This window comes from Melopsittacus undulatus, chromosome 4 (genome assembly GCF_012275295.1).
Source record: "Melopsittacus undulatus isolate bMelUnd1 chromosome 4, bMelUnd1.mat.Z, whole genome shotgun sequence".
NCBI lineage: Eukaryota > Metazoa > Chordata > Aves > Psittaciformes > Psittaculidae > Melopsittacus > Melopsittacus undulatus.
The window spans coordinates 57,437,237-57,464,311 of NC_047530.1; the positions used below are offsets into that span (position 1 = coordinate 57,437,237).

Sequence of the window (27,075 nt, forward strand, 5' to 3'; positions counted from 1 at the left end):
TCAGTTCATGTCACTCAAAGGATGAGCTGTGGTTTCAAATGATGGAGGGACATTACAAAGTTACGAGTCAAGACTTGAACTGTCTTCTTGGGAGTCAGAGGTCTCCAGCATGTTGCAGTGTCTTTTTTTGGCCTGTATTCCCAGGCTGCCCCTCTATGTGTGTTTCTGCACTTCTGCCTTTTGGTGAACTACCCCAGAACCTTCTGAATATGTATTTGGACTTTCCCCTACAGGTGAGGATGTGAGGGCTCCTTATAAGGCAAAATGCTGACCCAACAACAAGGTACAAGTAACTGCAGATTTTGAGGTTGCAGTTACAGTTTTAACTCTTCCCTGATAATTAGCAAACTAGAGGTGGGGAATTGATACTCTCCTTTCTGGTAAATAATAAAATTCACATTTTTATATAATAATTTTATTATATTAATAATAATACCCAAGACACCAGTATCATATATGTTGCAGATGCTGCTCAGCATTCACTTAATAAATGCCACTTCCTCCTGAAGGTGCTGCCACATTTGAGCAATGGAACAAAGGATACTGATCCCTGTTGGGTCCAGGGCTAGAGAAATGCAGTGTCTGACATAGGCATTTCATTCTTAAGAAGCTCCCTGGTTTACCTGCTCAGTAGTGCATAGTTTAGCTGGTCTGCAGGTCCCTTCCTGCCAGCCAGTCTTTTCATCTCCATTCAAATCCACACAACACTTCTGCTGGGAGCAAAGGCCACAGATTTGTTTGCATATTTTGAAACATGATATAAACAGGCAGCATTACTCAGGACACTGATGGTGACTCCTGCCTAATGCAACAGTAATGCTGCACTCCAGCAGCAACAGTACCTCTTGAACAGGGGAACACTTGACTTCTGAGCATTGTCCCACATGCCCAGATATATGAAGATCCAAGTCAAAGGCTGTCCTATGGAGGGACCTGCAGAGTGCTTAAGGCCCCAGCTATAAAGCTGGGCACCTCTCCACCTGTGTGGTAAGGTAAGGAGGTCTCTTACCCTCAGAGAATCACCAGGGTAGGGTGTTACAAGAATGGCCTCTGCCTGCTACTTACCTGTAGGTCCTTCCTGTGTGAATAGTTTCTGTGACAAGCGCAGTGCAGACTGATCGTGATGGGTTGTTTATACAGTCACACGTTCCAAATTAGAGGTCAAATCTCAAGGTCCTTTGTGAGGTAAAGCTCTGAGCCAAGTGTGTGTTTCACAAGGTAGGCCACATTGGGTAACCAGTTTGTCAGTGGGAGACCTCACTGGTTTCTGTAATCTGAATAATACCTTGTTTAAATCCTATCATTGTCAAGACCCTGTCAGGTGCAAAAAAGACGACCTTCCTCATGGCTGCTCAGTGTAAACTCCCCAGATTTTTCCAAAGCCTACACAAAGAGCAAGCCACTGGGTCTTCTAATTTATGCTTTTTGAACCTAAAGCAATCAGAGCCTCCTGATGTGCACAGTAGAACAATTTAACAGGGCAGGGGAGATCTCTCCCCTACTGCTCAGCAGTGGTAGTGGGAGCTGTTCCTCTTTGCTGACCTCTAGGAGAAGGCAATTTTCTCTACCTCACTCCAGTTGTCTTAAATTTTATGTCACCTCCTGGCAGTTGTTATGTAATACACAAGCTGCTGTGATATTAAAGAAAACAAACCCCGGTAATGGCAGCATCTTTCCTTCCAAGTTTGAGTGCTTACAGGAAGTTTGCTGCTTCATGAATCTTCCACATAAAAAACCCACTAAACCCACTTCCGCAAGGTAGGGGGAAAGATTTGAGGAAAATGTGTCTGTATAAATGCTTACGTTACTGTATAAATGAATATGATAAAATAAAGTTTTACTGGCATTTAGATTCAAATCTCTATGATTTGGGAGCCTCTGCTTGAGAAGTATCTGTGGATACTTAGGGAAAAGATTTATCTTTATTTGGAATAAAAGGGAAATTTACAGCCTGGCTTTGTGGCAGAGAAATCTGATTCTGGAGCTAAAACTGAGGTATGGCATTGGTACTGACATCTCATTCATCTGCTTACCCGAAATCTGGGGGAGAAAAGCTCTTTCAACCAAGCTGGGACACATTCAAACCTTTGCTGATAGGGTCTGGGGCAAATTCACAACTCTGGCATGTAATGAGCACAGTCAATGGCTGTGAGGAGTTTGAGTAGGTGCCAAATGGATCCATGTGTGCAGCCCATCAGTCACTGTTAGCTCTCTCTTCTTTTCTTTCATCTTTTTTTTCTGATTTCTGTTGAGTTTTGGCCAGTTTGGCAATCTTGCTGAAGCCCTGCAAAGTGGACACCAGATAGGAACAATGCTAAGCAACCAGATGTAAACAGACTGGAGCAATAAGAAAGTGTATTTGTTTTTCACTGTTTAAACATGGTTTACCAGATGGGAAACTGTCTTGCAGGTTCCATTAAACTAATCCAGAGCACAAACACATCACACAATGTGGTCTTACAAACACGTCTCACACAAATACCCCTGCATGCAGGAAGTGATATGGCAGGAATGGATTAGGTGACAGCCACTGGAGACACGGACAGGAGCAAAGGGCTGTCTGGGAGGAATGAGATATTTTGTCAGATATGTCACATCAAGGTAAGGCTATAGTTTTACCAAATGTGAGGGATCTCCATCCACCTGTCAGCAGCTGCTCTGAGATCCTGTGGGATCATTGGAGGACTGGCAGAGCAAGACATGGAGCTGGGATGGAGAAAGAGAGATGAGAAAAGTGCCAGGAAACAGGAGCTGAAAAGAGGCCTTCAGCTGGTCACCAGGAGTATTGCATGAATGTCAAATTTTTGCCATAACCACAGAATTAAAGGCCTTAAATACAAAATTAAAACCCTAAATAGAGGCAGCTAAAACCCCAAAGTCCTGCTGTGGTGGAGGATGACAGGTTCTGCATTGCTCACTTCTGAAGTTGCATACCCTTGGCTTCCTGATAATATTTGTCCTGCCATGCTCTTGGGCTCTCAGTGTTGCCTTGTTTGCCTCCCCTCCATCAACCAAGAAATTAGTACCTCTCCTCCCATGAAGAAGAAGATGACAACTGTCAGAGAGCAAGGGTTAGGGTTAGGGTTAGGGTATAGCTACCTCCTGCACTGCTGCTGATTTTACTGATGAAGTTGGACAAGTTACTTTAGGTAGGCGCCACTTGAAAAAATGGAGAGAGCATTAATAGCAGAGATTGCTGCTGCACTCCTACCCTACCAACTGGTGTCCTTCCAACTTATAAATGTTGCCTCTCCTTGTGCAAAACCAAACCTTGTACGCTTTTCCTATGAAAGCATCTTTTTTTCTTGGTCTGAGAAAGAGAACATGCCAAGCAGAACAGTATAAATAGCATCATTAGGTGGGATAATATCACTCAGATCTTTGCTTGCCAGTCACGAACTGCACTGAGTTGCAATATCAGAAAGTAGCTTCTGAGGCAGAAGGTCCCATTAACTGGCCCTGCTTTGGCCTCTCCTGTGTCTACTTTGACACATGTGCATAATTAAACACCTCTACTCCCACTATTTTAGACCTTCCCTGACTTCCCCCAGCATTATCCCCACCTCCTGTAGCTGTCCTGTCCCTCTTGGCCCAACATCCTGGCTTAGTAGCTGCTCTTCTGCCCCATCCCAGCCACTTCTGGATCTCAGTTACCAAGAGAAGAGCAGCAGGGAGTGGGTAAAACATTGATTCTGCCATTGGAAAGCAGCTGGAAAGGTCTCAGGCTACTTACTGCTCCAAGGGCACTGATGCAGTGTTCTCTGCTCAGGGCACCCACTGCAGACCTTGCTTGAGGCCCTTGGCCCAGCAGGGAGTTACTAGCTCTTCTTCAGAGCTGTTTGATATCTGATGGCCTGCAAATTTTAAGGATAAAAATGGCCATGGCCCACTATGGGAACGGGCAGGATTTTTAGTTTGCTTTGTAAGACCTATTTCTAGGTTTGTGACTTTGCAAGAAAAGATCCGTCAGAATCACATTGTGTTGATTCCCATCACACATCATTTTAGAGACTGCTATTTTAATAACTTTTCAATTGAAATCAATGCCATGCAACACTGGAAAGGCTGAAATCACAGCTTTCCCAAAGGAAAACATTTCCCCACCAATTGCTATGGGACAGGATAACGTTTAGCCACGTGTCCATTCAGCAGCTCAGGATGCCTCTTGGATATGCTGTTTTCATCTCCTTCCCCGTGTTACTCTGGACATGATAATTCACAGCCACAGCAGGTTTACATGCCTTCAAATGCACAGATCTGCCTAAGTATGGGGACTTCAAAGACCTGAGGTATAGGGAAATGAGGTGGTTAAACGCTTTTGTATCTATTATGTTGTGGTCTATTTTTAGCAGCTGTGGCTGCTGTGTATGACAGCCTTAAGTCACCTCTGAACTTATAGTCACAAAAATGAAACTGAAAAGCAAATTAACTGGATCCACAGACTGGCCCAGAAGGAATCTTGACTCAGTATTTATAGAGCAAACATACATAAACAACTGCAAAAATGTTGTTTTGTTCTCTTTGCCTAAAGACGTCCTCTGCTGCTGCTCTTTTGGCTGTACAGTAAAGGTCCCAGTGCCTGTGCTGTGAATAATGGTCGCTGGGACTATGTGTTTTTTTAGGTCAGCACCACAAAAATGTTATGGCTGTTACAAAGTAAACGGGCTGACTGCCAGGTTTTGCACTTACTCATTTGGGCCTGAGCCTCTTTTCACATAGATAACTTTTACGTTAGTGTATCTGTACTGAAATGAGTTGCTTGAGCATAGTTGCTTTGATCAGTGAAAGTCAGAAGAGCATCAGTCCACTCATGCTTTGTTCTCTTGGCCAGTTTGAAAGAGTCAACTCAAACTGATGTATATCCTTAGCTGATGGAGTGATGTCGTTTCTCACCTCACACAGTTGCTTTGTTCTCTGCTGTCTGCACATGCGGAGGGGCTTTTTCACATTTGCTACTTGATTTTATGTTTTCTCATGCCAAATCTGTTCAACTGCCTTTGCTTTTCAGTTACTGTTTCTCACAATGGCCCCAAGAACCCTCTTTTGCCATCTGAGAGTAAAGGCACAATTGCATTATTGTACTGAGTGAATGCATTTTCTCATACATGTAGCTGAATGGGAGATTATTTAAATACCTTAAACACTCTCCTAATTGGAATAATGACGTGCTAGGAATGGGAGTGTGAGGATAATTTATATTCAGACTCCTGAATTTCAGTGAATGAGTAATCAACACTCCATCACTTCCTACAAGGTTAAGCAATTTTTAAAGTAAATGGTTACTGTAAAAACACCATTTGACTGCCTTAAAACAAACAAACAAATGGACAACCAAGAATTTTCTGGTGATCTTTGGATCATGTGAAAGCTTTTCAGACCTATTAGTGAAGGAGAAGCTGATTTGAAATGTTGATGCCTCAGGGCTGCCCTGACAGCCCCTGCCCCATGCTCATCCAAGCCACCCTGTCTGTCCTCACCTTGTGCTATCCTGGTGCTAGTGTCAACACCAGCTCTTGGAAGCCCATGCTCTGAGCTAGACTGGGATGCAATTTGGGTTAAAAAATAACCCAGCAAAACATGTTTGCTTGTCTCTGTGTATTCAAGTTTGAAAGTGGAATCAATTTCCCCATGTGATTCAAGCAAAGGCTGTACCAAGGTCTGTGCTGGCACAAGGGCAGGCAGGAGCAAGGGGTGAAATGAAGGAACCCCAGGAGCTGAGAAGGAAAATATCAGTAACTGATACTGCTGCCAAATACTGTATCTTCTGAAGCCACTGCCTTAGACGAAAGCAGTGGAATTAGTGCCTTGGGCCTGTACCTTAGCAAGGCTGTTCCATCTTTACATCTTTGCTTACAGCCTTATTCTTAACAACAGGTTGGTCATTGTCTTGGTCAGTTTATTGCTTTAAAGTCAATTATATGCAATGATTCAGAAGTCAGCATGTAGTGTCTAATCTAATAATCCTTATACAAAAAATCTCATTTTCTTGCCATCATATCCGCATTTTCACTAACATTTTTAATAGCTAACTAAAAAAAAAGCCTCTAAGCAGTTCTGAGTGATTGAGCTTTGTTGCTGCCATTCTCTTCTGCATCCTCCAGTACAATGCTTTTCTTTTTATTGTTTCTTTCCTGAAAATGGTTTCTTTAATTGATTTCATTGGTCTTGATCTGAGGCTGATGGAGGTGAATGCACAGACTTGCATTAAATTGAGTAGGCTACAGATCAGACCTCCACTAAATGGTTTAATAGGCACAGGTCAAGGAGTTTAAATGCAGAACACCTGTTTCACTGTGTGTTTCTGCTGTTACTTCAGCTGCCTTCATTGAACTGATGATACTGATACACAAATGCAAACCCTTGTAGGCACAACACTGGAACGTAAAGATCTATACTACATTTATCACAAGAGTACTTTGAAATTCCAGCCACAACACAGGTTTCACTGTGCCTCACTCACGTACCCAGCAAGAGAGAGACAGTGAGAGACAAACGGGTGGTGTGTGGCAGAGCTGAGATGTAAATGCAGATAACATAAGTGCAGGTTCAGTGTCTGTCCTCCTCCCTGCTCCCACCTATGCCTTGTTCTGCTGAGATGCAACAGCATGTGTACCTGTACAAGATTCTCTAATCATTTCCTTGAGCTACAGGATTACAGGAGGCAGAACATTAATCCAAAAGGAAGGGCTTACTCTTGGGTGTTTCTGTCAATCCCGTGCTTGCACCACAGCCATTATGGACTCAGCGACTGACAGCAATGAACAAGTCTTTCCAGTGTTTCCTTGATGAGTCTCTGCAAGAGATCATGCATCCATGTCTCACAGGGCTCAAAGTCTCCTAACCCTTTTGCCATTCCACTTTTCAGCATTATTACATGCACTGCAATATCCGGCCTTGGAGAGGCTTGAGCTGAAGGGACTTCTGCTGCCCAGAAGTTCTGCTCAAAAGCAGCCATCTGTGACTGAGTGTAGTGAAAACAAAAATCCCAGCTCAAGTTGAGGCAAATCCTTATTCCCATTAATTACTCAAACCAAAACATCAGTGCTAGTGCACTGTCCCTGCTGGAAAGTATACCATGCTCTCACATAAATACAACATTATCCTGAACTACTAAAAGAGCTGTATTTTTTCACAGCAGTGGCATGAACACACATGGATTATCATGAGATGAAAGCAGGCACTTATCAGTGCACCCTAAAGTCAGCAGTTCTGGACAGACACATGAGCTGCTCTCAGCACATTCACTTCACAGCAAAACCACATTGTTGTCTTCTGTTTCCACCTCAGGAAAACAAATGACTGCTAACCCTCCAGAACTTGTAAATACTATTTATCTGATATAAAATACTGATACTAGTGCAGAGAAGCACTTTGGACTTCTAAAGTCTCATTTGGACTTCTCCCAAAGAAGATAATCTTCATTATCTTCTATTTGCATTTCTTTTTGCCCTAAGGAGGAAAGATTAGGCAAAAGCCAACCTAGCTTTGTGCTTAGCAGACATACAGAAGATGGTAATTGCAAGGATGTTATTCACCTGATCAATAACAGTGACTTCGTGCTTTCTGAATAATTGCCTTAGACTTCAGTTCCTAAAAGCTGCCTAATTCTCAACTGCCAAAATAGGGATTTCTAAATGACTTGCCTCATGCAGCTGGTTAATAATAGGGACAGGAATTAGTAGGCATCATCCAGATCCTCCTCTGTAAAATACTTTTTATTCCTTAGCTAAAAATTTTCGATAATCTAAATAAAAATTCTCATTTAACCACCTCAGTCTTGCAAAAGGGAGCCACAGACCAAGCAAAAGGGCAACAATCACACAGATTGCAGATGGTCCAGTGAGCAAGGTGCAACTGGTTTACTCTTTCCTAAAATGAAAAGTGCTTGTTAAAAAGCAGTCTTCTGGTAAGAAGGTCAGAGGCAGCCGCTGGTAACCACATATTTATCTTTTTGGGGGCCTGAAACTGTTTCCCAAAGACATCAGGTATGTCAGCTTTGCCTACTTCTGACCTTATTTCTGATGTTCCTCTGCATTTTGCCCACAGGCAAATGCCTGAATCTTGGACATTTTTAAGGCATTCCCTGAAGGAGCTGAGAAAGTCCCCAGTGAGCTTAATATTTCCATACTTGCAAGAACAAAAAATAAAGATCAAATTACCTCACATTCTGATGTCCTGGGACAGAGCCTATATGGGGGCAAACATGAGCTTGCTGTCCTTCCTCTAGCTGATGCCTCAGAAGGTGGGGTGGTGAGGCAGCCTAGCAGCCTTGTTGTGCCAGCCTGGTGCTACTGCATTGCTGCTTAACCTAAAATCTCCTACTGGCTTCACCCTCTGCTCTTGGCAGCTGTGGTAAAGCCTTGGTGCACCAGGTGGAAAGGACTGATACCAGAGTCAGTGTCTTTCCTTCCCATCAGGAGATTCATGCCCTCTATTTGCAGTATTTGTCCTTCCTGGGTAGATATGGGAATTTGAAGTCTAATGGCTCAGTAGTACATTGAACTGTTTAAAACAAACCCCACTAATGGTGGCAGGGGAAATCATTGTCTTTGAGGTTGCTGTCACAGATATTTATGGTAAAGGAATGCTGGCCTGAATTCAAGGCTATGCCCTGCAGCTTAGCAATTCAAAACAGGTGAAGCACAGGAGCAGTGTTGGAAAAGGAGCTCCTCCCAGGTTTGTGTATCGCTGCATCTAGGACATTCATACACTGTGCTATTACAGGTAGAAGGGCAATGCTAGTAGCTATCCTAAGCTATTCTCTAGTCTCTCCTTTCCTGATATGTTGGCAGACTGGTAGCCTCTGAGGAGAGCTGAATGTGGATCCTGCCTTGCTTCTCTTTTCCAAACATGCTTCTGAATAGGATGAGCAATGAGCATCACCACAAAGGCTACATGGGTGCAGGTCAGTCTGCATTTGCTTGTTGAAAACTGCCACCATGTAGCTCTGGCTGGAAGAGACTGGAGCAACCACACTGGGAGCAGAAGTTCCCAGGCTGGAGCGCGGTGTGACCAGCAATGCTGAACCGCACTGCTGGCAAAGTGCCCCAGGCCTGACTGCATGCCCAGAACAGACAAAGCCCTAAGGGACAGAAAGCAAAACAGACCAAAAATAAACGTGAGCAGAAGAGGCCTGCAAAGGTTCCCTTACATGGGGTGGCAGCTGCTGGCTCATGCCTTAGGTCCATGGGTTCCTGGGGGTACCTGGGGCTCAGAAAGCCCTTTCCATCACTGACTTTGTCCTTTCCAGCAGTTCCCGACTGCACCCTACAGGTTCCCACCTGCCCTGGAGATGGTGTGTTGGCCTTCGACAAGGGTCAGCCTCCAACACTTGGGCTGGGAATCAACTCTGTGCTCTGGAGCAAGCTCTGCACCATAACTCTGCAGGAGCCTCATTGCAATGGAATCTTCCCACATGGACTCATGATTCTCTCCAGGCTTCTTGCAGGTTCTTTGCAGAGCTGTGGGCTTCATGGCAAGATGCTGACACAGTAAGTGGGAAGGGATGGTGGAAAGGCTTGAGAGGTCCAAGCAATCCAGCATGGCCACATGATAGTTGAGCAACATTAAGTTTGTTGGAAAAAAACAAGCCCTGCTTCTACTTCTACTGGTTTTACTGGGTCAGTACTGTATGGAGCTGTGACATTTCTATTCCCCCACTTCTTTGTCCTAAACATGAATTTATTGTTTCAGGACATGATAAGGGAGTGGGGTTTGGGTGCTGGAATTTCAGAGGGAGAAGGAAATACTGTGCCTTGTCCTTCCAGCGCTTTGTAATTACTTGGCTTGCTCACTGGGTCTTCCCTAGGGGAGTCTTCACTTCCTTCTCACAATAGTATATGGAAATGAATCACTCTGATTCACATCCTGGTCCCTGGCACCTTCTGATTAGGTGTCTGTAGGGGTAAGGTTAGGTGTCTCTAAGTGTGTCTCTAAGTGGGGTATTGCTCTGTGAAGGGCTTCCTGAACTCGTCCCAGAAAGTTATGTGAGGATCTCCTCTAGTGCCAAAGCTCACAACCTCTTGCTCCTTTCTCCCCCTCAGGCTGCTCATTGCCCCCTCCTGGGCTTCTCCAGGAAGTTTTGTATTCAGCAGAGCCCCCCAGAGAGCTACATGTGCAGTTATGACATGAAGGAAAGGAGCAGGAATGGCATGGACTGAGGTGCTTGTCTGTTGTCACTGAGCCTCTGCAAAGGGCTTCTATGTTCCAGCAATACCTCAAAGGCTGAAAATACAGGCTGCAAGTGCTTTGTGACTCCCAGGTGACAGTGTTAGTGTTACAATTCAGGTGTGATTCTCTAATGCTGGGCAGTGATTGTACTGACCACAAAAATGAGGGCTGTGCCGCCATGTGGGACCAGCACCCACATGCAGGTCGCTTGTGTGATTTTTGCAGTGAGGCCTAAGATGCTGGGTTTCTTTTCCTGTGGCTGGCTCCCTGGAGCCAAGCATGACCTACCCAGAGCATTATGAACGCAGCTAAGTCTGAACTGTAGGCTCCGAGACAAAGCCATTTTCAATAAGGACCTTTTTATAGCCCACACATGGAAAGGAAAACCCTTTTGGTTACCTTGTATTTCTGATGGGATTGAATTAGACTGTAAAATGCCAGGCAGTCAGGTATGCTGAGCCCATACCCAGGGGAAAGCCCCCCTACTGTTATCCTGTTCCTTTAATAACTGCACAGTACTACTTGCTCCCATATCTCAGCTTTGCAAAGCCCGTAGAGAACAGAGCAATTTAAAGAAACATCTCCTGAAGCTGTTTAACACTCCCAGGTTAACCTGTGTGAGCTGTACACTATTTCATTGCATGCCCTGGGGCTGTCCCTGGTGGGCTGTGTCATGGCAGGAGGGACAGGCACTACCTTGCTTTGACAGTGGTGTTGGTTTCTCAGCTATTTTGGGGTCTTTCTTTCCTGCTGACTTAACAGCTCTCATGGTTTTTGCCCATATCTGTGGAAAAATGAGCTGCTGATTCATCTGTGGCTCTCTCCCGAAGAGGAACCTGTGTCTGGGTTTTGAGGAGGCAGGCTGGGCTCCAGGAGCCTTCTCCTGTTCCCAGGGGAACCCCAGAGCCAGGGACAAAGGACAAAGTTTGGTTTCAATTCACTTTTTTAAAACTAGTCCCTTTTCAAGAATCAGTTTCCATAGTGACAGGGAACTGTGGCACCATTGTGAAGGTCCAAAGAGCCACGGCCGGGTACTAGCCAGAAACAGAGCAGTGCAGCCAGAGCAGCTGCCCACAGCCCCTGCTGTGCTCACAGCAGAGCCCTGCTTCAAACGCCTCCCCTGCCCACCAGCCAGGCTTTGAGCTGCCTGTGGGCTGTACCCCTGAGCACTACAGCTTTGCTTAATCATAGGTGAAACAAGTAGTTCCAAAAAGAGGAATATGCTTTATCTGGGTTTAGCTGTATTCACGCTCAGTTTGCTATAAAGGGAAAAGACAGATTTGAAGACAGCTCTCAACCATTGTTTTATGATGTAGACTGGTGTGAAAAATATAGTGTGCCCATGATCATCTGGTGGGTCAGTAAAGGAGCCTGGCTGAAAACCCAGGTTCCATTTAATTCTTATATACTAGAACAGGCTGCCTCCCACCTTCCCTCTTGCTGTCTGTCATATTGCATACTTCCACCCATGCATATAAACCAGACCCCCCAAAAGGAGCTCAGAAATCTAATAAAATCATATTATTTTTCTGGTCCTCGCCAGAAGTCACAAGAAGAGTGCCAGAGTGGCTCAGAACATCCACTGGATTCTGCTCAAGGTGGTGAAGGTTTGCAAGTGATGGACACCACCACTTAGTCAAAGTGTGAGTTTGCCCTCATCATTCATGATCTCCTAGATTATGTTGCAGTCTATAGTATGCAAAGAAATACAACACAACACACAAGTCATCTCAGCTAAAATTACAGGTGCTCGTCAAGTGTTTATGTTACTTGTAGTTTGCAGTATTGTGTGCAGTTCTGGTGTCCTCAACATAAAAAGGACATGGAACTGTTGGAACAAGTCCAGAGAAGGCCATGAGGATGATCAGGGACTGAAGCACCTCCCATATGAAGACAGGCTGAGAAAGTTGGGGCTGTTCAGCCTCATAAAGAGAAGGCTGCGTGGAGACCTCATAGCAGCCTTCCAGTATCTGAAGGGGACTACACGGATGCTGGTGAGGGACTCTTCATTAGGGACTGTAGTGACAGGACAAGGGGTATTGGGTTGAAACTTAAACAGCAGAAGTTTAGATTGGATACAAGGAAGAAATTCTTTACTGTGAGGGTGGTGAGGTACTGGAATGGGTTGCCCAAGGAAGTTGTGAATGCTCCATCCCTGGCAGTGTTCAGGACCAGGTTGGATGAAGCCTTGGGTGATATGGTTTAGTGTGAGGTGTCCCTGCCGATGGCAGGGGGCTGGAACTGGATGATCTTGAGGTCCTTTCCAACCCTAACTATTCTATGATTCTATGTAATGTACATTACGCATGTGTAAGAAGAGAAGTGTGGTTGTGCTATTTGTATAGACCTCATGAACCCTTTCCGTAGGTTTGGCATTCACATTGTTCCCCAGGAACACCTGAGACCATGTACATTGAGGAGAGTCTCTGTGTCCTGTGGTGCCGTTTGGTGTGCACACTGCTTTTCAGCAAACCCGGCCAACCAGACGGGTGTAAGGACACCTGCCTGAGCAGCACAGAGATGTAATGGCCCCAACAGTACTGCCTGTAGCGGTTTCGAAACAGAAAGGAGCCACGGCATGAAGCTGGCCATTGCTCTTCTAACACCGAAGGCAGGTCACCAGTCCAACTCAGAGTACACTGGCCACCTCCTCCAGCCCAGCCCAAGCGCTATCCCTTTCAATTTTACCATAAACTACATTTCTCTTAAATACTTTACATTCATTGTTCCCTTTCCACTTCTTTTCTTTGTTGCCTGCATACCTGTGCAACACTTTCAAAGCTGAGATCACACGCAAGAAAACAGGGTCAGATTGGTAGCAGTCGTAGTTTTTGTCATAGGAGAATGCTTGTCATGTTGTTTCTCTTTAAGCCACTGGAAGTGGAATACCCAAACAAAAAGTTGTCCTTCTGGTGCAAGATTTTAACTCAGATGTAAAAGGCCATGATCTACAGGAAAGAAAGCAGAGCCATATTCAGACCAGTTCTTACAATATTATTTCTAATGCAAGGGCAGATGTACTGTGCCAGTCTAAGGGCTTGGCTATCCTGAAGCAACAGCAGCTAACTCCTGTGGAACCCAGAAGAGGCCAAGAGGCTACAAATACTTGCTTTGTATATTCCCAGCCCCCAGCAAACAGCAGTGCAGGGATTTAATGAGACAGAGGGGAAACTATGTATATATTGCCAGGACAAGCTGAATAAGGTAAGAACTACGTATGTCTTGAAAATGAATCCTTAGGATTCAACAAAACTCAAGAAGTGCACCACTCTCACTATCTTATGGCTGTGAGCGAAGACACCATCTCAGGGAGGTTTTTCCTGAAAGAGATGAATTTTTCCCTTGCTTCTTTGAGACCTTCAAGTGGCCCTACTGAACTGTTAAAATTCCATTAGAAAGTGGCTGCTGGGAACAAGTGCAATAAATAGCTGCTAAGATCAATGGAAGTCTTGCTGATTTAAAATCAATGTATTGCTTGCTGACAGTACTGGCAGTGTTTTCCTTTGGGAAATATAACAGTGACTGGCTTTAAATAAACATAGTGGTAAAAAACTTTATCTGAACTCATTAGTGACTCAGACTGATTTTAGGGTAGGTCAGAAAATACCTGCTGCTCACAGACAAGGCCTTGAAGTCATAACTGACTTTAGATACTGCAATTTTTAGAGGACCACTGGAAAATACTGGATAACAGAGCAGAACTTCTGAAAATGCTCTCTAAATATAGGTACTTCAGGTAGCTAGACCATCCACCGAAAGCTGCCAGTCACCTTTGAACACCTAAGATGAACAAAAGGTTACTATGCATCTAATGATCACCATTAACCTTTTCCAGGCCACTTCCTTGCTCCCCTCCCACCTTCTGGCTGGCCCTCATCCCGTGTGACACCATGTATTCATGATGGTGTAAGCCCACCAAAACCTGAAATGCTACCAGAAGTTGGTCTTATCCACCAGCAACTGGCACTTAGTGCTGGGTTGGGGTAGGATCCTCTCCCTCTTCTTCCTCAAAGAGCCTTGGGTGACCTGGTTTAGTGTGAGGTGTCCCTGCCCATGGCAGGGGGGTTGGAACTAGATGATCTGAAGGTCCTTTCCAACCCAAACCATTCTATGATTCTATCATGAGTATAGTTATTCTGCCAGATGCTCCATTAGATTGCTTTAATGAAAATCAACATTACAGTATTTGCCCTACCTATATTCTGTTTTGTAATATAACTATTTAATTGTGTCATGTTCTTTCCCCACAGATAATCCCTTGATGTTTCCCAGGATGAGCCTTCACCTCTTTCTTTTTTTTTTATGTGCATGTTGTAACTCTCCCCCTATAATCACCTCCTGGCTGTACAGAAGTATATCACTAATCACACATGAATTGATCACTAGATAAATCAGAGCTCTTTTTGGTGGGATTCCAATTTGGGAAATGGGGTATCTGAATGAGGAACAGAAACTGTAACCATATCAGAATTTTTATTTGAGGTAGGCTTTTCTGGATTTTTAACTTTATTGAAGAGCTTTTGTTGAACCCTTCTCAACTGCTTTTAACTTGTTACATGCTACAAGCAATAGCTTTAAAGGGGCAGTGCAAAGATGATAGGAAACATTTTTTTGGGAACAAACAGGAGGAGTTGGAACCCATTGTGCAGCTAGAAAGCTATGATCTAATTGCTGTCAACTGCTGTCACTGGAACGTGGTGGGACCAGTCACACAACTGGAGCTCTGCAGTCAATGGCTATAAACCCTTCAGGATGGACAGGCAAGGATGAAGGGGCAGGGGTTTGCCCTCCATGTAAAAAAATGGGTTGATTGCACAGAACTGTCTTTGAAACATAGCAATGGACAGGTTGAGAGCTTATGAGTAAAACCTAGGGGCCAAGCTGACAGAGGAAACCTTGTGTTCACTGTGGGCCCCTGAGCAGGGGAGCCTGCTGACAAAGCATTCCTACTTCAGCTACAGGAAACATTGCACTCACATGCTCTGATCGGCCCGGGGCACTCCAGTCACCCTGTTGTCTCCTGGAAGAGCAGCACAGCAAGCTGTAAGTGACCCAGGAGACTCTTGTAGTATGTTGAGGATAAGTAATTAATCCAGAAATTTGTCTTGGAGGTGAGCAATGAGCATTCCAAACTGTGTGCCCCAGTCTCCTAAATGGTTTAACCACAAAACACCATATCCTGCGAATGCGAACATTAGGCACATGCTTTCTAAAATGACAGTGGACTGCAGATGGCCAATGTGCATCTCTTTTGCAATGTCAGGGCATGAGAAATCCACCACCACCTTTTTCTTTTTGCCAAGAGCCAGTGGCTGAATTCTATTCACCAATAAACTGCTCAACTACTTTGACACAAAATCCCTTCTCATGTGGACATTGATGAAACCAGGCCCAGGTAACAGACAGCCTGACCAGAGGAGGAATATTAGAAATGTTTCTAGACCTACTTCTTACCAACACAGATTAACTGATTAAAGATTACAAGAGGGGTGGCAGCCTGGCTGAGGTGTTCACACCGTGGTAAAATCCACAATCTTGAGGGTTATGGGCCAAATGAAGAGTCAGGACCTTGAATTTTAGGAGAGCAAAATTCCATTTGTTTAAGGAATTAGTGGATGGGAAATAGCCCATCAGGGACAAAGAAGCTGGACAGAGCTGGCAGTTCTTGAAGGACAGGAAATAAATCTGTGTAGAAAGGAAATGTACTCATGTACAGGGGAACAAACACCAGATTACTTGACATGAGAAGTTTCAGGAACTAGCACTATGTCTAGTATGCAAATCACAAATGGGCTTAAATAGAGCTGGATATCACAAACCAGAAAGCCACATCTGATGTATCCTGCAGTGGCTGACAGGGACACTGCCATCCTAGGATCTGGGTGCACTGTGCTCTGAAGCAGCCAGCAAGGAGATGGCTCAGGAGCATCTCACATGGGTAAGTCTCAAATGAAACTTTTCCAGCACTTAGTGACACACTTGTTTCTGGCTCCTCAGTAGTTTAATTCCAGGCACTTTTATATTAATAGTAACTCTGAAAGTGCAAAATAAAGCATGTGCTCCATGGCCTGTTGGCAAAGCCCATTCCAGCAGATGGGACCTGCCTCATTCCAGAAGCACCTGAATGTGAGAAATGTTTTGCTGCTTTTCCAGCAATTGCAGGAGGTAGGACAACCTCCCTGAATAAGAAACAGCTGGAAAACAGAGAGCTCTATAGTTGTCCCAGCATGTTCCTATACACACACATTTATTCTATGTCATGCAAATATCCACAGACCCTTCACTGCAAAGAAGAGTCTGTCTTTTCTGTGTGTGTTTGAACTGCATTTAACAAGAGTTCTGATACTTCCTGACAGAGTGGGCTTGGGTGGGGGTCCCAGCTAGGGACTGGTGGGGTCCACGGGCTGACATTTATCCAACAGGAGAATAAAACAGTGGGAAAAAAATACAGAGACAGGCAGAAAAAGGGTCAAGCTATTAGTGAACGGTACAGCAGTTAATTCTGAACAGAAATCCTATGCGCACCTGAGTCATGGAGCTACTGCACTAGACCGAACAACATGGGATCCTTCCAGGAAAAAATGGCAGTGGAGCAGCCTTGCTGAAGATGGGACTTCTCTTGACTTCTTTTTTTTTCCCCTGCACACCACAAACGTGGCCCAGCAGAAGCATTCTCAAGCACAAACACACACAAAAGTACTTAATGCTCTGCTTTGCTATATCCCACCCCCATAAGTTTATGCTCAAGTAATTACTGCTCTGTTTGCCTACTGATAGCCAGCTAAAAATACCACACATCCCAAATTAGAACTATTTTATATTTTTTGTTAAATCCCTGCAGTTGATACAGAATAAAATGTTGTGATGAGCCATGAGATCTCTCTTGCCTGCACTAGTCAGAACAGGAGACTGCAACACTACCAGCAAAAAAACTCCACCAGAAGTGTGGCATGCACATACCAAGGCAAATTTGGCTGTGTTACGAAGCCATCGATTCTGTATTCCCTTCGTTTGCCTCATCTATTGCTTGGAGTTTGTACCGTGGGAATGGATTTGTGTCAGGATCTGGACTAGATGAGCTTGGATTTAGATAAACTGCAAAATATTTCTGCTTTATCCAAATTCCTAATTTATCCTCCCAGGTGTCCCTCACAAGGAATTACTTATTGTTGATGTAGCACTTGTTTTGATAGTGGGAAAACTGACATAATCCCATGAATAATATTGTGAGTCACATGCAATTAAATCTAGTATTAAATAAACAACAACAACAACAATTTTCAGCTTATATTCAGCTTGCGAAATCTTTGTTATAGAAGCCGTCTCCTTATTACATGCAAATACCCTGTTTACTATAAGGACTTCTGAATCTCTGTTTTAAAAAGGTTTGTGGAAGGAACTGTCTGGAAGTCAGAAATGGTCAGCCCCTGCCAAACAAAACTATTGAGACTGAGTTTCCCCATGTTTGTTTGAGAAGGAAAAGTCAGGACATGCACACAGTTTCACTTCTGGTAGGTTTCTTTGAGCTAATAACATAGCATGAAAATCCACCCCAGTGTTAACATAATTTGAATGCTTGCATCAATGACACAGAAATACCTCATTTGCAAGACCAAGGGAAGCTTCAGGTGGTAACCAGGGAAGACAGAAACTGCCTTAGAAAAAAAGAGCAAATGCGAAGCTGCATCCATCCTAAGATCATCTCCCACTTCTGGAGCAGCACAAGACATTACACAAGTGCAAACACGCCCCTACCCATTGCACTGCTTGTCTAGTCTCTTAAATAAAGAGCAGAATTAGCAGAGGAAGAGTTTAGTTGAGGACCAAGGAGCAGGTTTTGGGTTTGGGTTTTTTTAGGTATTTAAATGCAAGACATAATCCAACTCCCAGAAGGATTTTCAAAAGCAACTAGGAACCCAAATACTGAGATTCCATTGGTCCTTCTGAAAACCCTGTATGGTATCAAATTAACTGCACCCTTGGACATCCAAATACCCCTGTTTCCTTGTGCTGCTTCTGCTAGTGACCATCCACCTTGATTTCAGCAGGGCAACGCCTCTTTTGTGAAAAGCTGTGGAATCTCTTCCCATTCTGTAGTTCACCTGGCTTACCCTGAAAGGGCAAGCTTATCCTTCTCTTCTTGCTTAAGGGAACTGTTACTGCCTATGAACTGTTTGAACTGAAACTGTAAGAACAGCACTCAAACCCCTCTCTGTGGCCACGCAGGTCTTTGCTGTACAGAGAACAGTTTGCTTTGATCTGCTCGAGGTTTACTTGCCATAGATTTCACTGAATGCCTCTCTAACCTGATACCACAGATCTATAGTTTCTTTTGTTTGGGTAGAAATCCCCTCAGATTGGTAAGGAGTCACAAGCTTCAGTGTCCACCTCAGTCCCATTGGAAGGTGACTGGTCAAACGCTGCCCTCTATTCACACATCTCTATTGATACAAATCAGGATGCCCCTGTGAGTCTTGGGGCAGTTGTTTGTATACATTCTGTCCTCGGAAATAGGATATCGATGTACTGCACAGACACTGCAAAGAGCTGCACAGCTTTTATTACTTTTTTTTTACTTTATAGAAGAAAATGTTCCCTTGTGATAAATACTGAACATGACTTCTGCTCAGACTGCAAATAGCAGATTACTTAATCATGTACTATTTAAGTACCTGTTTGCTTTGTTACAAAGTGAAACCTTTGAGCAGGATTGTATTACATGTCAAGCAGCTTCCTGCATCCTTAAGTATTAATCCTCAAGTACAAACAGACTAGCACAGGTAGTCCTAGGGTCACTTTAATAAGCCTGAGCTTCTGTGTCCCACTCTCTAGTATCTCACATTACACGTTCCTCGCCCTGTCTTTGTGCCAGCACTAACATTTCCTCAGCCTCTGGATGACCTTGGCAGAAGGATGGGGATGGGGAGGTGAGCTGGGAGGAACCTGCTCCTGGGGGGGGCACAGGGACCATCATCAGCTGCTGGGAGCAAGGAGGGGGCTGGAAACCATGGGCAGCTCTGAGGGGAAAGGGTCTGCCAAGCACCTGCAGGTCTTAAGATGGGGCAGTGGGAAGCGGCAACTGTGAACTGAGAGAAGCCCCTAGAAAAGGAAAGATGGGGAAATGGTGGGTGGTGAGAAGTCAAGGTGGAGCAGAAAGCGTGAAAGGCCAAAGGGGTCTGTGCAAGAAACAGGGATGTGAAAAGACGGGAAGAAAGAGAAGAGTGGGGGCAGGAAGCAGCCGGAAGGCAAGGGAGGAGAAAGGCTGGGGCTGGGATATGCGGGCACAGGCAGAAGTGCTGGAGAAGGACGCCGGGACGGGAAGGACCTGAGACAGCCCGAGGGGAATGGGGTATGCAGTCCTGCCTCGTGCATGGTCCTGCCCGACGGGGAGGACCTGCCGTGCCCGGGATGTCCTCGACCCTCCGAAGCGCTGCCGCTGCGCAGCGTTTACCGACGGACGGGTGTCACCCGCGGCCGCTGGCACCCCTCGGCGTGCGGGGCGGCCGAACGAGCAGCCGCTTGTGCCTGCCAGGAGCGAGCGGCCGGAGCAGGGAGCTACACCACAGCGGGCAGCGGGCGGTGCCGGGAGGGAGCCCTGCGCTTCCCTCAGGGCCCAGCTCCCCAGGGCTGCCGCACCCCCACCGCCTCCTCACGGCACAGCCGCAGGCCGCGGCTGCAGCCACCCCCGGGGCGGGGCCGTGCCCGAGGACCCCGCCGCTGCCGGCTGCCCGGCGAGCGCCGCGCCAGGAGCGGGCAGCGCCGCTGAGGCGGAGGCCGAGCGGGCCCGGGGGGGGCGGAGCCGGGGCCGCCCCCTCGCGCTCCCCTCAACGCATTCGCCGCGGGGGCCCCCTCTCCAGTGACGTCACAGCTGCCTAAAAAAGCGCCCCGGCGGGCAGCGAGCGGGCACCGGTAACACCGCGACCGTCAGCACCGTCAGCACCGTCAGCACCGTCAGCACCGTCAGCACCACCAGCACCACCAGTACCACCAGCACCGCGCCCCGCCATGGTGTCCCCCGTCACCGTGGTGAGTGCGGGCCGCGCGGCGGCTGGAGGGAGCGGGACCCGCTTCCCGTCCCACGGCCTCCCCGGGTGTTATCCCCTTCCCTCCTCCGTCCTCGCCGCTGTCCCCTACCCGGTCCCCGCGGCGCCGCCCCCGAGGCCGGTGGGTGCTGCGCTGCCGGCTGCCGCCGCCGAGCCCCGGCTGTGGGGCAGCCCCCTCCCTGGTCGGGCGCCGGCAGCTGTTGCTCCAGCGGTGCGCGTCCCCGCCCCTGCCCGCCCGCTCCTCCCCGTCTGTGTGTACCGAAACCGTAACGCATCTGCCGCACACGGAACGGGGTTTGCCCCAGGGAGCATCCTCCCGCTGGAAGACCTCCCTGCCCTGCCCTGCCCTGCCCTGCAGGCACCTCCGCCTCACCATCCGGAGGTGGCTTTTGCGCTTCAGGTGACGGCTGAGGCCGAGGCTTGTGCCGGCCACCGCGCTGGGCAGACCTTTCCATGGGCTGCGTGACCTCCCACCGGGACCTTGTGGCCCCAGACAAGCCAGTCTGGCACTCCCAGCATCTAATGACATAAGGCAGGTATGGTGTCACCTGCCTGTCTCATGGGGGAGTCACGATGCTTAGTTAATGTAATCAGCAATAAGGTAGCGACTTGCCGCCGACCTGTCAGTAGGTGACGTGTATAGCAGAGCAGCTGGATTGATGGAGCAGAGCTTGTAAGTGAAGTAGCCGTGGCTCCTGCCAGCAGTGCCAGGTCCTGGCCCTGCAGGTGAAGGTGTGGAGGGGTGTTCCAGTCCTGAAAGAAGAGAAAGTGGTTTCAGTGAGAATGGCAAAGAAGCTGTGCTGTCAGGCATACTACTGTGATGTTCTGCTTTCTAGAGAGTGAGGGATTTGAGTATCCCAGCAGATTAACTAAGGAGAGCTAACTGTTGGTGGAAAAGTTGCCTGGTGCTTTGCTGTGGCACTGAACAGCTACTGCTTGAGCCACTGTCATCCTGTTTGGAAATATTTTGGTTAATGGCCATTCCATTGCATTCTCTTGCAGGCAGATATCCTGTCCTTTCCCTGTTCCCAACTCATAAAGCTAGGGTTCAGAACTTTCAAATTGCTTTGCCAGTTCTGCATGGCTGCTGGTAGTCTGATACTTAAGATGAGTTATTTTCCTCCAGTTATTAACAAGTACCTGGTAAGTTCATCAGCAGCCTCGTGGTGACTTTTATCTTTAGAGACAGAGGGAAGTAGCTTGCAGATTATACTACTGTAGTGCCAAACTTTTTTTTTGTGTATGTGTGCTTTCAAAAATAACTAAAGAGGTTTTGGTATTTTTATGTTTCTGTGCCATAAGCTAAAGTTAACCTTAAGCAATGCTTTTGGTTACAGTGAATTGCATACGTATACCTTGGAACTAAAATCTTATGCTGGGACAATACTGGAATGGCTCAAACCATAACAAGATTTGTTCCATAATGCACAGGAGGCAGTACTTCATTGTTAAGGCTAGTAAATCAGGGTGGTCTTGCAGAGTATATTTCAACTGAGCTTTGAGAGGTGGCAAGGACTAAAGCAAGAGGAGGGTGTACATCCTTCAGACCGGGTTTTCCTACACCAGAAATGACAATTTAGGAATATAACTTGGGAAGGAAAATAAAAAAAAAAACCCTCTGCTTTCTTCATTTGCCCTTTTGACATGTAACAAATCTAATTTCTGCTCTGGTTTCATCTCTGACATACTGACTCTTTGCTTCACCAAAGGCAACTAATGCAGTTGTGAAGCTCTGGAGAGCTGGAGGGATGCTAAACTGGCAGCTGCAGACCAGAGCTGCAGCTGTTTGCCATGGCTGTAGAGGTAGGAGGAGAGGGTGTCTGATCCTCCAAAGAGCTCATAAAGAGCTGCAAACCTTCAGTCTGTTAAGGAGCAGCTCTTTGCACATCACCTTCAGTGTGTTTCCACATCACTGTTTCTCCGAAGGAGCACACTGTGCTGCTCTGGCACCGGCTGTGCTGTGCTCTGCCAAGGGCGGCTGAAACAGTCGTGCATCAGCGTGTGCTGCCCAGGAATATGGTGCAGCCTGTGCACAGCTGCCAGCTGGAGCTGTGCAGGGGGTGACATGCAGGGACACTTGATGAAGGGAGCAGCACTGGGTCTGGCCACAGCTAGGTGTTACCCCCAGGGCCCAGGCCTTATCTCTGTACCACGGTGCCTTCTGATGCACAGATAGGCCGCGTGTTTGGAGCCAGTATGGCTGTCACTGCTGTGACACATGGTGGGGATGCTGTCTTTGCAGGCAGCACCTGAGGCATAATCAAATTAGCCAGAGAAGTTGATTTGTCTACAGTGTATGTCCTTTCCCAGTACACTGCAGCATCAGCCTCAGTGGGGAGGACACTAGAAGAGCACAGCTGAGAGTGACATGATTTTGCTTCCTCTTCTCAAAGCAGTGGGCTTTGTACATAACTGCAGCGGATAGCCCTGACTACTTACATGCAGCCTGGTCTCCTCTGTGTCCCTCTCTTTCCTCTTTAGGACACTCTTGTAATGAGAATCAGAAACTGTGACCTCCAGGGCTGCTGTACAACTGATACTGGAAAAAGCCACACAAGGAGGCATCAGTTATGAAGAGGAAGCTACGGAGAGATAGTCGCTAGGTCTGCTTGTTTGTGCTGGTTGCCAGGCATGCATCATGGCCTGGAGGGTTTGGCATGTCTGCCCCGTGCACAAGCAGAGACCTCATTGTCGTGCAGAGCTAGCCAACCTGCTGTCTGTGATGCTGCACAATTCAGATGTGCTGTGTGGGGAGCATGCCCACAGATAAACAAGTCTGGGGCTAGAATACCTTTTAACATTTTGTGCCAGGTCCTCAGCTGGCATAAAGCTTTGGGATCCCGCTGGTGCCAGAGTCTAGACTTGCAAAGTGCTGGGCTGTGGCAGAGAAGGTGCATTTGCCTGCCAGCCCTGTACCAGCTGGTGAGCAATGCTCACTCTGGTTGGAAGTCACCTTGGAAGGAAGCTTTCACTGCTTACTCTGCTGGGCAAGCAGGAGCATCCTGCTTACAAATTGTTATTCTTGATACTGCTTTGATTAAGAGCTGTTTTTTTCTGCATGAAGCCGTGTATTCTGGGAGCTTGCACTTGGAAAGCAGTACTAATAAATGGTGCATTTGTTTCATGGATGTGTGAGATGCAAAGAAGGCCAGCAGGTCAAGGACAGTGATTCTGCCCCTCTGTTCTGCGAGACCCTGCCTGCAGAACTGCTTCCAGCTCTGGAGTCCTCAGTACAGGAAAGATACGGACCTGTAGGAGTGGGTCCAGAGAAGGGCCACAGAAATTATCAGAGGGATGGAGCACCTCCCATGTGAGGAAAGGCTGAGATAGTTGGGGTTGTTCAGCCTAGAGAAGAGAAGGCTCTGGAGAGCTCTTATTAACTCAATTCTTAAAAGGGACCTGTAAGAAAGATGGGGACAGACTTTTTAGCAGGGCCTGTTGCGATAGTTCAAGGGGTGATGGTTTTAGACTAAAAGAGGGGAGATTCAGGCTGGATGTGAAGAGAGAATTCTTTACAGAGAGGATGGTAAAATACTGGCACAGGTTGCCCAGGTGGTGGATGCGCCATCCCTGGAGACGTTCAAGGCCAGGCTGGATGTGGATGTTCTGGGGAACTTGCTCTAGTTGAAGATGGCCCTGCTCATTGTAGTGAGGCTGGACTAGATGACCCTTAAAGGTCCCTTCCAACCCAAACTATTCTATGATTCTATGGGGTTTAATTCTGTTCTTGTTCAATCATCAGTGGTCCCATTTTAGTAAAAGCCCTTTCTAAGACTGTCTTGTTAGTGATATTTGTCCTGTTTTGGTTATGTTTTTTCCCTCCTGATATTGGTTAAGCAGCTTTTAGGGTGCATCTGTGGGAGATAGCCCTTGCCCTAAGGATATTTCTGCCCAGCAGGTGCTGTGATTGCAGGGCCACAGGTGTGCAGGAGATGCGCCTGGGGACACACAGTTGTTTTGGCATTTATGTAATGTTCCTTGCTCAAAGGGACACTATTTTTTTCCCTAAAGCTAGGGCTAAACTTAGCACAGGGCTTTGTACCCCCTTGAGGAAAACGTGCCATGGGAAATATGAAGAGATTAATTGGCTGAGAATATGTCTTTTTTTTGGGGGGGGGAGAATTATAGGTGATATCAGTGTGTCTTTTTGAGCAAGATGAACTATGAGTTCTTGCCTACAACATCCCCTCTGCACCTGACTTTTACTTGGGCTAACACAATCCTATATGTGGGAGAGAGCTGAAATCCTGTATGGGACAGGTCTTTGCATAGAAGCTGTATTTTAACAATCCCTATCTTTTCCCTTTTATACTCTGTTGCATTTGCATCTTTAAACAGAGATGGCTGGGTTGGGGAAGGATATGTTGTTTCGGCTGCATCAAGCACATCGAGCCCTTGGCCCCATCCCCATTGGCTGGGAAGCAGCCAGCAACCCTCCTGAGAACAGTCCTTGTTGACCCCCTGGGGAGATGCAGGATGTCACTGTGGAGGAGTATGAAAGCCACTTACAAACACTGGGTGAAAATCCTGAAGGGTATGATCTGGAAAGGTATTTACCAGTAACAAATACTGAATAGGGCTGGAGAATGGGGTAGATGTTGTTTGAGCTTCTGAAGAGGGGCCAAACCACGCTGATCCAAATGAGTGTAGAAACCTGATGTAAATCACATTGTTTAGACAGTCTGCTCTATGAGCAATTGTAGCGGTAGTAGGTTAAGCATAGTTCTAAGGGTTTATTATTAGAAAGTGTGCTTCCTAATCCTCAAACTACTGTTGAGAACAAGAAAGCCAGATCAAACTTGAACTATTTCAGCCTTTGCTTCTTAAATAGAGGATGTATTATTTCTGCATTAATTAATAAAGTGTTAGCAACCATCTAAGTCAGAGGAAACTCTTGCAGTAGAGAGGGTAATTTTATTTGTTCTCTTTGTTTGTATGCAACATTGTTGCTTTCATTTTGCTTTCAAGTAATTTTTCCCATTACTTAAATACCTCATAAATTGGGATTTTATTACACAGGAAGCTTGTAAACACGCACATTTATATACCATGGAGACAATTATGGAAATATGGCACTTGAATAAAAAACAAACCAATGTAAATGAATTATAGAAAAGGTTTCTAAACATCTGAACTCTGTGAAGTAAGAGAGGGAGTCATCACCTTAGGTAAACTTAGCAGCATCTTATTAACATTTATGTCAGTCACACCTTTTGGGAAAAGCCTAAAAGCTTTGGTCCTGCTGAGCAAAAAGCTGTGCTGATTTGTGCCAGATAGAGCCTAGGCATAGTGTTACATGCCATGATTTATTTTTTCAGACTGAACTTGTGCATTCTTGCTATGACATTGACATTCTTTGCTGTAGCTGTTGCTGTGAGAGGGTGGGCTGAGATATGGCTAACTGAAATTGGAGGCTAGAAAGTGTCCCAGTGTGGCTGCATTAAGCAGTTAGCAGCAACCACTGCTGCAGGCAGTGCTGTAGATTAAAGGCTTCATTAACTCAAATTTATCACTCAAGTCACACACTTCTGTTGCTCAAAGTGTGCTTTGTGCATGAAGATTGTGGGTCAAGTTCAGAAGCCTGTACTCACAGAATGGACAGAGATAATTTCCTCCATTCTCTTTTCAAGTATCTATATCCAAAACACTAAGTACGACAGAAGAGCCAAAGTTATCTTTCTCTGTGGGTAACTGCAATATTGAGGAAATAATAACTCCAGTGAAATTAGACTCTTGGAAAAAGATGGCATCTGGAACCTGTCTTCTGCTAGCATGTGGAAACTTTGGAACAGCTAAAGATTATTACTTATATAACTCCCTTCCCTCCTGAAGACCTAAGTGGCTGTTACACTAGCACTTAACTTTTCCACTGCCCTTTCTGTCATACAGCGCCCAGTAAATTTGTCATTACAAGTAGAGATGTAGGTTTTGCTTATTGCAGCATGCCCAAAGTGAAGGTGACGGCTATTTCTTCTTCTAGCCTGTTGGTGCCCTTCCTATATCCATATCTTATACTGCCACAATCTAAATAGCATTTAAGCTAATGACAGGTTTCTGTATGACAAGTGCTCAGTCTAGAGCATCCCTCCACGTAATGCTGAATGTGAACAAGTATCCAGGTGACATGGAGCACAAAACTGTCAGGGAGATTACATGCCACCAAAGCTGAAAAGTGGTAGATGGGCTGAGTGAGAGCTTTCCTGGAAGATTTCAAGTGTGCTAGGGTGGGAAGGATTTCAGATACCTGCAGAGAGCCTGGAGGCACACACCACAGCCTCTGACCCTGAATTGACAGGGCAGTTTCTCTCTGCATTAAGTCCAACTTGTGTCTCTTCTTGCATTAATTTAGTGTTGCAGGTTGACTGTTGTGTTGCAGATCTGCCTGCTAATGAGGATGGTGGCAATTTTTGCCCCTCACCAGAACCAGTTCTGGAGACAATATGGCCCTGTTTGGCATCAAGCATTAAATTTCAGATTATGCATCAAAATGGGTGCATTTCTGCTAGTTGCAAATAGCCTCTTATGGAATTGTTGCTTGAGACTGAGTGTAAGTTTGACGTTGAGCAGCTGCACATTTTCAGCACATACTAGACACACAGGGCAGATCCTCAGCTTGATGTGAGTCATTTTGTCTCCCATGGCTTCAGCAGAACTGGGCTTCTGCTTGCTGAGACCACGGCTTGGTTACCATATCACTGTTTGCTTTGTCTTTTGGTTTTGTTACAGCACAAATCAGAAGCAGCCCAATTACTGCTGGGACAGCAGTGCAGATTGTGCTCCATTGCAGGAAAAACTAAAGAAGTTCCATGGCTTTTCCTGCAACCCTGATATAAAAGGAGCATGATGACAAGTTTAGCACTTA

General features: G+C 46.1%; 1 protein-coding gene and 1 long non-coding RNA gene across 3 annotated transcripts in view; one reads left to right on the top strand and one right to left on the bottom strand.

The window, feature by feature from the left end:
- Window positions 1-1,903: 1,903 nt before the first annotated feature.
- On the bottom strand, window positions 1,904-20,400 carry LOC115947179 (uncharacterized). Of its 2 annotated transcripts, XR_004549539.1 has the most exons (4): window positions 20,305-20,400; window positions 12,933-13,118; window positions 6,693-6,793; window positions 1,904-2,284 (listed from the first exon to the last, which is right to left on the bottom strand). It is a non-coding gene; the product is annotated as an uncharacterized lncRNA (long non-coding RNA). The 2 variants fall into 2 exon arrangements; XR_004549538.1 differs by lacking the exon at window positions 6,693-6,793.
- The window catches only part of TMEM86A (transmembrane protein 86A), a 29,296-nt gene continuing 22,365 nt past the window's right edge, over window positions 20,145-27,075 (top strand). The window contains exon 1 of the mRNA XM_034061641.1: window positions 20,145-20,196. Within this exon, the coding sequence (XP_033917532.1) occupies window positions 20,176-20,196 (21 nt within the window). The 5' untranslated portion in view covers window positions 20,145-20,175. The remainder of the gene's footprint in view (window positions 20,197-27,075) is intronic.